We start from the raw sequence: 11,115 nt of genomic DNA, 5'->3' as shown, positions 1-11,115 counted from the left end.
ACTTGATGTTAAATATCAAATGAAAAATGCATCAGTGGGTAAAGAAAAGCTTTCAAGATTTGTTATACAAGCAATAAAAATAACCAGTTTTACTCAACCACAAATGTAGTGCCACAATTTTCAAAGGGAAAGGCCACTCTTATTACGTGAATCTGTCTAATACCAAGAGAAGTTTTCAAGTCAATCTAAGAAATAACAACAGAGTTGCACGAACACAGACTCTGTGGTTACTACTGCAATAAAAATCAGAGCTGTCATATTTGAGGTCTATGGATTTAGTCATTGCCAGATTAATATTAAGTATTAGGGCAAAAACTGAATCCCACAATCACGCAATCACGTGCAAGTAGCCTAGATGAAAAATGTACTTGCACTGTCTCAAATTTTAGGGGCAAAATGCCCACATTTAGGGGCAGTGTGAAGCCCCATTCAGCTACTCACCATCCACAGTTACTTTCAGTCAATTATGTCTGTCATCACAACAAGAAAAATAATCAAATAATAGCTACATTTCTTTCATTTTTTTGAGACATTGATCATCAAGACAAAAGTAGCCTACAACATTTTAAGTTTGATTTTTTTTTAATAGATTGTGCACTGAAGATAACTTGTAGCCTATACAGTTCAATTTACAAGAGATTTTATATATTTATATAGCCTATAGCCTACATACACTTTTTTTTGGCAGTTTGATAGAATAGACATTTATAATGTTAGTCACTAAACATGAACAAAATAGCATGTAGCCTAATCCTATTAAGGAAATTAAGTCTAAAGCCTATCAAAACATTTTAGTAATAAAGGTCAAATTTGTGGCAAGTCTATTGTATTGGGCTACTAGACTACACACGTTATGTGATCATGTTAATGCGTCCACCTCAGGTCCACCTCCTTTACGTGTTTCCATCACTGTCCATTGACACTGTGTGAAACCCCGGCAGCCTTCGCCTGTCTCCTCTCACGACCCGTCCTCTACACCCAGAATTCCCCGCGCCAGGACAAGATGGAAGAAAGCAGCGACCGCCGGAGAACAATGTTTTGGCAATAAAACCCCAAAAGCGGCGAATACGGAGACAATACAGGCACGTTTGGAACCAACTGCGGTCATGTGTAGGTGAGTGGGAAACCAAATGGACTTTTTATTCTTGGTGAGCGCTCGGCCTTTGTCGAGATTTAGGCGACGGAGAGACGTCTGGCTCGGCGCAAACGGGGAGATGCAGTGAGAGGCAGCATCATTGTTTCTGTTGCATGGGCCGTAATGCGGGTTTTCGGTCGGGGGGTAGCTAGCAGCTAACTAGCTAGCCCAGTCAGCTCGTGGCAGCTTTGATTGTTATAAACACAGTCACCTCGAAGCCCACAGTTTTGGTTTTTCACATTTAGCTCGGTCAACATGCACCGTAAACGACGAGGGATGTTTCTTTAGCTCGGCGTGCTGGTGAGCATTAACCCGTTGTAATTACAGCTAAAGTTAGCTATCAATAAATAGAGCGCCAGCGTTGGTCGCAGCCAGACAGATTTGATTTCATGAGCGTCATCAAAGCCTGGGAACCGGAGAATGAGCAATTCATGCCGCTGACCTGACTTCAAAGCACAAAAACTGGCTGTTAAATTTCACATTGTCGACGACTATTGTGTATACTTTTTGACCTTTTCACGCTATTTGGGTTTTTAGTGTGTTTCTATCTCATAGTATCGTCATTAAAATCTCCACTGATTGCGTTAATAATCATCAAATCATGGGTCCTTGTTTTAGCGTCGGCTAGCTTGATAGCAACGCAGGGTAACGGGCTAAACGTTACGTTACATTGGCTATAATGGATCAAATTAGAAATGTATTGATTACAAATACAGCTAATTCCAGCTCAAATAACTTTCAGCGTGGACCCAATTGTAGTTGAATGCACGATTGTAGTTCGCGGGACGTTTTGGACGATTGTTTTGATTGAGGACTTGAAGATAACGTTGATTGTGTCTCATTGTGGTTAGCCGGCCAGCTAACGATGCTAACTATTATGCATCACAAAAGCTCATCCGCTTTCTGTTGGATTCAGTGTCGCGCAGCCAAATGGTCGGCTGGTCTAGACTAAACAATAAATTCCCACTCCACTCATTCAGCTCTGCTCGTTTCGATGCTTGTCCCGCTTAATCATCCGACTGTGCCCTGCGTCTCAAAATCACTGAAATGTAGCGTTGGATTTGACCTAAATATTGTTTGTTTTAGGCAAGTGTAGTGAACCGATTAATTTGCCAATATTGGACCCAATGACGCCAGCTTTTGCGTTCAGTGTTGGGTTATTAGCCAGGCATGGTAAGCGGTGTCATCCAGCATGCATCAAAATTGTTGAAACAATAGGGATATTTAGCAGAGATTAAATTTTGGCTGTGATCCAAGTCACATGTGGTGCAAAATGTCGCAAGTAAAAACAATACAATGTGTAGATTGAATATTTCGGGGGGCCTCAATTTTCTTATAGAACAAAGGGGACAAAAATATTTCACTGCCAAAACTTTACTTCTGTGATTAGGGGCAGAGATTCACTTTTTTTTTTAAAACCATAAACTCACTCAATTAAAGCATCTCACAACAGATCACTAAGACCATCTTTTGAACCAACTTAGATTGGTTTGGTTTGGATCGTTTTTTTCTATTTAATTTTTTGTACATGATGTAGTATGTTATAAACAAGCAATTTCAGTTTCAGTTGGAGTTTGGTAGGAGGCGATCATGATTGAGTCTCTTTTACGTAGTCATACAGCACCTGAGCTTTGAGAAGTATTTAAAGTAAGCTGTGCCAGAAATCATGGGTGGTGGGTTTGCTGATTTGTAATTCATGCTTAGTTACATTTATTTTATTTTTTTAAATAAACCCTGTCACATTTAAGCAAACCTGTACACAGTGAGGTATTTATTTTAGTTTAGAAGTTGAATCTGTGAAATTAACAGTGTTCAAAAATATTCACTAAGGCTTCCAGTAACTTTACCCAGGGCTTCTGTTGGATAAAGTCCAGTAAATCCAATCAAGCATTGAATAATCGAGTATGAATGCTGTGTACAGTGCCATGTAGTAGTGATCAAATTTACTTAACCAACGATACATGTATGAGAGTTGATGGTAAATATAACCAGTGGTAGTTACTTTGGATTTTATCTACTTGTTCATGTCTGTAATAACCTGATTTATTTATTTATTTATTTTTAAATCTTCTCTCTATTTCAGGATATTCTCCTCCTGCATTCCTCTTTAGATTTATTGCCCTCCTTCTCCCCTGCACAAAGCAGAAGCACCACCATGAGTATTATCCAGGACAAATTAGGCAATGAGTTTTTGCGCAACGGTGGCATGGACCCCAATTTTGCACCAGGTATGCTTATGTTCAGCCACCTGCCACCTGTCACCAGCTTTACACGGCTGGCCTCCCAGTCGGTCATGGGGGAGCTTCCTCAGGAGATGATCTTGAAGAAAGAACGCGACTCACCCCCAGAACACCAGGGCGCCGCTGTTGGGAATACGGGGGGCTTCCTCCACAGCATGGGCATTAAGCAGGAGCGGCTAAATGAGCTGGATTACCGTATGCCCCTCTATAGCGGGGGCGGAGGAGTAGGGGTGAACTGTGGAGGGGGCGCGGGGAAGAGTGGCACTGACATGCCGGACATGTCTTTCGGCAACCACCACCAAAATCACCAGAACATGCTCCTGCATGACCTCAGCCTCAGCAATGTCCGTTCCCTTGGCGAACCGGTGAGAAATACTATTGTTTCAAGTGATATTTCGTACATTTTCCCTTTTCTGCTTGTACACACTTTTTTTTTATCTCTTACAATACTGATTGTTATACATGTTTTGTTATTTGTTCTTAGATGCCTGGAAGACCAGGTAAAGATCCAAAAGAGTCCACAGGTCGAAGAGGGCGGAGGAGCAACGGGGACGGGCAGGGAGGCAAAGCCCGACGGAAACGTAACGATGCTGCAAAGGTTAATCTCTTTGTTTTCCTGGTCTCATTCGCTACACCTAAAAAATATTTTGTTTTCCTGAGAGATATTGGCACATGATGAGAATGGTATTACACCTTTAATGCTTCAGATGAGTTTAAACTATGCTAACCTGCTGTAGGAAGGTCATCGAAACGTTATTAGTGCCCCTTGTACTCATGATTTTCTCTCTGTAGGCCATGATGTTGGATGCAGATGGAGCCTGCCTGTCCCCCAACTCAAAACCACATATCTGTGAGCACTGTAATGCGGCCTTCCGCAGCTCCTACCACTTGCGCAGACATGTGCTCATACACACAGGTAAGAGACTTTCGCTGCTTGTTTGTGCCTTATCTCTTCCCTCAGGCTTTCTACAGTTACAATATGTTTTTCCTTACCAACTGTGTTGACAAAAATGTAGTGATTTGAGATGCAAACATTACAAGTTATGTCAGGCACAGTGTTTTCATTTGTCTATATAACATAAAATGTCTGTAATGCAGGGGACAAATTCTGCTAAAAGAATTTAGTCCCATGTCGATTGCCAAAGTTAGATAAATGAAATGTGAAATGAGATTTGTTATGAATTAACATAACACTCTCAAAACAGAATCAGTTTCAAGAAACAAATAAATTGCTCCCTGAGGAATCCTTCAGTCTTACTGATCCCCTCTTTAGTACTTCAGTGTGACTTAATTTAAAACCAGACAGCCCAGGGTGACTCAGTGATTACTCATGTGTTTCTGGATGCCTTAGTCATTCTCTTTGCTGGGAACTTGTCACGTGGTTCTTTTGAATTTTGAACCCATAAATATTTTAATGAGAATCCACCCATTTTACTGTATTTCTTCTAGTATATTGTACAACTTTCACATGTGAAATAAGTTGCTTATGTATTCAAAAGAAATACCGCAAAGGAGCTCTATGCTATCCAAAATTGGCAATGCAGTGAATCCTCTCCAACATCTGTTGGTGGTGTGTAGACTGTAAGTATTTGCGGTCATGCACCAGGTATTTGACAGAATGCCAGAGGTTCCTTATTGTTGTGGCCATTCAGCGAGCAGAGTTTTGTGACAGGGTGGGTGTATATTAATGTGGTGAGCGGATGGTTGTACTCTTGATCGCACAGGTGAGAGGCCTTTCCGGTGCAGTCAGTGTAACATGAGCTTCATACAGAAATACCTGCTCCAGCGGCATGAGAAGATCCACAGCGGTGAGTTTCTGCACTTGGTTTTGTTGTTAAACTAAATGTTTTTTTGGAATAGTCACCTTCAATATTCAGCAGTTTGTCAGTCTGTAGGTACTTTATTTATACTAACACTGCCCCTGTTTGTTTCTTGCAGGAGAGAAGCCTTTTAGCTGTGACCAGTGTAACATGCGCTTTATCCAGAAGTACCATATGGAGCGGCACAAAAGGACACACAGTGGCGAGAAGCCATATCGCTGCGATACCTGCCAACAAGTAGGCAACATCCAGTTTGTTTGCTAAGTAGCTTTCTACAGCGTTGCCTGTATCTGTTAAATGTTGTTCATGTTTACACTGTATGGAATTTTAATGCATTTTAAATTGTCATTTATTTCTAAAAATGTATTTATAATGTAGGAGTAATTATAATTTATAGCATGTAAGCAGTCGTATAAACAAACTGTTTAACTCTGCAGTAGCTTTGCTGTTTTTAAAACTATTTGTGTGGAAACTAAGCTCATCCCTCTCTCTTTTTTCTGTCTTTCCTTCTCGTAGTTTTTCTCTAGAACAGACCGGTTACTGAAGCACAAACGGACTTGCGGAGAAGCCATAAAGAAGGGCCTGGACCCGAGCATGCTGGAGCTCAGTGAAGCGGAGCTGGGCCAGGGCAGCTATTCACTCACTCAGGGAAACTCTACCACCTCCGGACGCAAGAGGGCCAAGTCCAAAAACGGTGAGGGTGGTGAGCGCAAGAGGAAGAAGAATGCCTCGGCATCACTGGCAGCAGCCTCATCCTCGGGGGGGATGGCCCGCGACTTGGGCCTGCAGGACTTCAACATGGAGCACCCCTCAGGCTCTGGCCCCACCATGCAGGGACGCACTCCCAAGTTGGTCTTTAAAAAAGCTGGACGCAAGGGTCTTGACAAGGGCCTCCTCTCTCTGGAAGACGGCGTTGATGGACAAAAACTGTTGGGCCAGAAGCCCGGCTCCATGGATCACGTGGAGAGCTCCGGCCTTGACAACATGGGTCTACTCCAGGGAGCCGGGGGCAATAAGCAGGGGCCCACCACCAGCAGCAACTACGATGATGCAATGCAGTTTGTGAAAAAGCGGCGCTACCTCCACGCAGTTAACAATGACTATGGAGCCGGCTCACTGCACATGGCCACCCAGGGCAACAGCGTGATCCAGGGCTCCCTGGGGCCCGAGCCCACGCTGGCCATGCTGGACTCGTCGCCGTTGGAACTCAAACACGACAAGTCGGGCATTCCAGACGAGGTACTGCAGAGCCTGCTGGATCATTATAGCCATAAGCCAGAGGGGACACACCACCACGACGTGACTTTCGACCTGTCAGACCACCCACACCACGTGGACCTCCAACCGGCAGCCCCCGTTACCCCAGAGTTGGAGGACGACTCACCCAACGGTGGCGATAAAACAGCAGTGATGAGCGAGTACTCGAAATTCCTTCTGCAGGCCCTGGAGCGCACCAGCCATAGTGGGCCCTTCCCCAGCCTTGGCCCGTCGGGGCCGTTTCCACTCCTGTCCAGCAGCTCCAGCCCCACGGGGCCCCTGTTCTCTGACAAGCACGTGTACGCCACATCCCCTCTGGACTGCGGCTACCCGCCATCCGTCTCCTCCCCGATGCCCATCGTCGCCCCTTCGTCCACCTCGTCCTCGTCCTCTTCAAAGTCCCACTACGGCATGCTGGTGGGCTCCCCCTCCCAGGCCGGCTACCACCTCAGCTTGGAAGCCGCCAGCCACCAGCAGCTGACTCCATCTCAGGAGCTGACGGAGCAGTTGGAGAAGCAGCACTCCCCCAGCGCCTTCAACCTACCTCCCCAGGACCTGACTGCCCAAGCAGACGGCTCCAAGGGGCAGCAGGCCAAGGCTGGAGGGAGCGCTGCACCCACCAACGGCTCCAGCTACCCAGACCTGTCCCCACTCAACCCCCCTAAAGAAACCACGTACCAGATTGAAAACTTCGCCCAGGCCTTTGGCTCCCAGTTCAAGTCAGGGCGGCGGACCCCTCTGAGCTATGGCAGTGATCCTGGGGCAGAGGTCGACCACCGAATACGGACTCCAGTGTCAGAATTCTCAGGGTATACCAGTTTGTTAGCTGACGTCAGTGAGCCAGTGAGTACAGGATCAAAAACCCCGACAAGCCAAAGTTTCAGATAAGGGTCAAACAAGGTGAATCCAGCAGGGGCTGTTCTGTTACTGTCCATACAGTCCCTATACCCATCCTAATTTTGTTCTTGTAGCAAAGTTTTGTTTTTTAAACACTGCCATTAAATGTTAATACAAAAATGACCAGGGAGGGTCTTCCATGGCCTCAAATGCAATTTTTTAAATATTCTCATTTTTATTATGTATTTAGTCGCTTAATTTTTGTTTAAGAGTAGTGATTTTGATATGAACGTACCGTAGATTTAAATGTAATTTAAAACATTTAGAGGGTAGCTATAAACTTGCTTGATTTTTTTTCTTCTACTTCTTTCCTGAACCCTTGTGTTTTACCAATCATCATACCATTCATTGTAAAGTAATAATGAATAATGTTGATAACTTCAATAATAATAACATTTGTGGCAGGGAAAGGCCCAGAATTCAAATGGCAAAAAAGTATATATTGTCTGTTACAAGAAACGTTTTAACTCAGGAAAATAGGCAAAATTGTGTAATAAGACTTTGTATTATGAGATGCAATTAGCACAGTTTTTACAGGTGTACTTTGAGACTACAAAGCTTTGATTTTGTTTTTGTGTTTTTTTTAAACTCGTCAGAACAACAAATTACAATACACGATCATGTTTGGTTTCCACTGCGTGTAGCTTTGTCGAGATTATGGTACTGTTGTGTCAATGTGAAGACATCCACATTTCTTTTGAGAGCCACATGTGTACACGAGGTAGTGCAAATTGTAGTGGAGTGCACACGCAGCATGCTCTGAGGTGAAGGCGATGCTTGAACATAACTGACTGTTGTTTTATCGGCACGCAAGTGTCAGTCAGCTCCCGGCTGTGCCCGCCCGTGGCCAGTAGAAAAGACGGCACAGACTAAACTTCTACGCATCACCGTTATGGCTGTCTCAGAAATGCAATGAACACCCATCTGCAATCTTTTAACATGCTGTTGCTGAAGTGATTTCTGTTTTCTTTTTAATCGAAAAAAAAAACCAGTCACTACTTTTCTGCTCCACTCCTTGCTGTTCCTTTTTGTGTCAATGAAATCAAACAAGCACTTTTTTAAACAAATCATCATTGGAAACAACAACCCATTCAGTTTGCATATGTGATACGTGAGTATTATGCTAATGCTTATTCATATTATTTTAAGAGGAGAAAACTGTGAATGGGGAGAGGGAGGGAAGGGGGGAGGGAGGGAGGCATGGACTGTGGGTGGGAGGGGGATTGGGAGGGAGGAATGGGAGGGTTGGATTATTGTTTATTGGGGTTTGATAGGGGTTGACTAGGCATGACCATGGGCATTTCAATGTATTTTGTTGCTTTTTCTCAAGGGTAGAAGAGAGAGAGGGGGGAGGGCTTGGGGTGGGGGATTTTTTTTTTTCTTACGGTTTGTCGGGTGATGTTGTAAAAAGATGATTTTGCCATAATTTTGTTATACAATATTTTGAGAGTACCTCTTTGTATTTAAGTGTTTTGAGAGACGGGCTGACATGCTGGAACCCTTATATCTTTAACCCCCCCACAGGTATGTCCGATGCATACCCAAACCCTTTTATTTATTCTCCACTAGCCACAACAGAACTCAGTAGCAGATACTTTTTGGCATGTAATCACCGGACCTACACCCCTACACCCCCCCCGTATTTCCTATTGTTATTTTTAATTATTCTTTTTCAAAACCCCACTGTTCTAGTCACTGCAAGAAACTGCTTAAAAACAACTAAACACACCTGAAAAGTTAAGTTATACCTATCTTCCCTCCCCAAAATGCAGCCCTGCACTCACAAGAATAAACAATGGCCTTCTTTGTCTTCCATGGCTAAAGCCATTCTATCCCGGCAGCCAGGGTTGATATTTAATTTAGTTGATTTCCTGTGAGACCACCTCCCCTCTTCTTTCCTTTTCCTATGTCTGTGAGCTGCACAGCCAAGAGACTTTGAAGCTGCTCAGATCACAGGGAACAAAGACTGACTGACCAGCCACTTCACTCCAAACACACACTATGCTTTTAAAGGAGAGAAAAAAAAGACAATAAGATTGACCTAAATATACCTCATATCACTAAAGCGTAAGAAAGCAGGGACACGCGTTTCATGTATGTAGTGGAAATATTTGTAGTATAGGTTCGACATATTGTATAATCATTTAACACTGCCTGTGTTTACAATTATAGAGCGAATGACTCAAAATGCAAATGTATTATTTTTTTTCTGTAAAAAAAAAACATCCACGCCAAGCAGTGTTGCATTCTAGATGCCTCATAGAACATTCATTTTTCTCATGTTATATCCCTTATTTTTGTTACTTGCCATAATGTGTTTTGATATGATCTCTAGAAGGATATTGTTTACAAAAATGTACAAAAACACTAAAAATGTGTGTTCTCAATTTTTTTTTTTTTTTTGAGTTCTTCTCCAGTATGCATGATAAAGACATTTTTGTATGGCTTTTTTTTCTGTCACCTCAATACCAAATTTTGTAGCAGAAGCCTCCCCATTCCTTTGTCTTATTTGTTCTAGACCCCTTGTGATATGATTTCCCAGGCTGTACCTGTTATTGAGATGATGAACGGATTAGAGAAGCCAATAAAAACTTTTTGTTACAAAAAAAGAAGCACATGGTGCATTTCTTTTGTCCTTTCAAAAGGCAACCTTGAGCTTTGTCCTGTCAGTGAAGACTGAAAAATGCCCAGGTTCAGACATGTACTTCTGCTGCTTTGTTTGACATGACCCAGATCTGTGTCAGCCAGTAGGCCACTGGTAACAATGCTACAAATGTGTCAGGCACTCACACTTCAAAGCAGCATTTTATTGTTTATCAGAAGCTAAAGTATCAAAGGTCGAACTAATGATGAATCCAGCTAACAATGTAAAATCTGACTTGGCAAATAACTGCAATTGTAATTTTCTATTTATACCCAAACAACAACAAAAAAGAGCTTAATATCTACACAACTATAAATAATAATACTTTAAAAATGCACTAAAGCACGGCCCATGTACAGTTAATTCATTATTTGTGCGTTGTTTTGACTGTAATAGAATGATACTGTTGCATAGTGGACAACTGCACATTCAACTAGTCTGAAAAAAGTCAAACTGTTCCATTGTACCTGTCACGCTATCTATTTCATCAACTGTAGAATGAAATGTGTAGCTTATATTGAACAAAAGACATGATTTACAAAGGAAATAAAACAGAAAAAAGAAAAACAAACTAAAAGGCTTTCAGCAAAGCTGTAGAACATGTATATTAATGATAACAATAACTACACTTAATAGCAGTATTTCACACGCTATCTATTTCTGCTACCCTTTGGGGCAGACATTCTATCTATCTATCTATCTATCTATCTATCTATCTATCTATCTATCTATTTGTTGGGAAAACAGGAGTAAACAGTTCATCATCATGTACCAGATTCAGATAATGAGATGTTTATAACTGAGTTTTATGCAGGTGTCTGTGCACGTGATGCACCTTGTTCCTGTGATTTAACGTGTCGTGTGAGGTTAATCACACTGTCCTGTAGACAAACAGTAAGAGCCTGTTGCCAGAGGATGGAGCTGTTTTCCTTAAGGAACACTGACAGCTCCATACGCTGTTCTGTACAAGTGGTCTCATTAGTGTGTGCTATAGGGTAACCAATATCGAATGTAAACCTAGTCAAACACAGTCTCAATAACAAGATGTGAAGCAGGTGCACATCCTCTGGTCTTGAAAAGGTGCTCAGCTACAGATGGAGATAATTAGAGAGTCCCAAGGAG

The 11,115-nt window shown here is 42.6% G+C and overlaps 1 protein-coding gene across 3 annotated transcripts; it reads left to right on the top strand.

Moving 5' to 3' along the window:
* Nucleotides 1–986: 986 nt before the first annotated feature.
* Nucleotides 987–8,497, top strand: znf281b (zinc finger protein 281b). Of its 3 annotated transcripts, none has more exons than XM_083993751.1 (7): nucleotides 987–1,114; nucleotides 3,219–3,740; nucleotides 3,860–3,973; nucleotides 4,168–4,291; nucleotides 5,100–5,183; nucleotides 5,314–5,432; nucleotides 5,712–8,497. In XM_083993751.1, the coding sequence occupies exons 2-7, from the start codon at nucleotides 3,291–3,293 to the stop codon at nucleotides 7,338–7,340; spliced, it is 2,520 nt and encodes an 839-aa protein (XP_083849877.1). In that variant the 5' UTR covers nucleotides 987–1,114; nucleotides 3,219–3,290; the 3' UTR covers nucleotides 7,341–8,497. The 3 variants fall into 3 exon arrangements, with proteins under 3 accessions (XP_083849877.1, XP_083849879.1, XP_083849878.1); XM_083993753.1 differs by having other exon boundaries at nucleotides 1,027–1,110; XM_083993752.1 differs by lacking the exon at nucleotides 987–1,114 and adding an exon at nucleotides 1,299–1,435.
* Nucleotides 8,498–11,115: the final 2,618 nt, after the last annotated feature.

The sequence above is a fragment of the Trachurus trachurus genome (genome assembly GCF_905171665.1).
Source record: "Trachurus trachurus genome assembly, chromosome: 19".
NCBI classification, from domain to species: Eukaryota; Metazoa; Chordata; class Actinopteri; order Carangiformes; family Carangidae; genus Trachurus; species Trachurus trachurus.
This window is presented reverse-complemented; position numbering and strand designations above follow the sequence as displayed.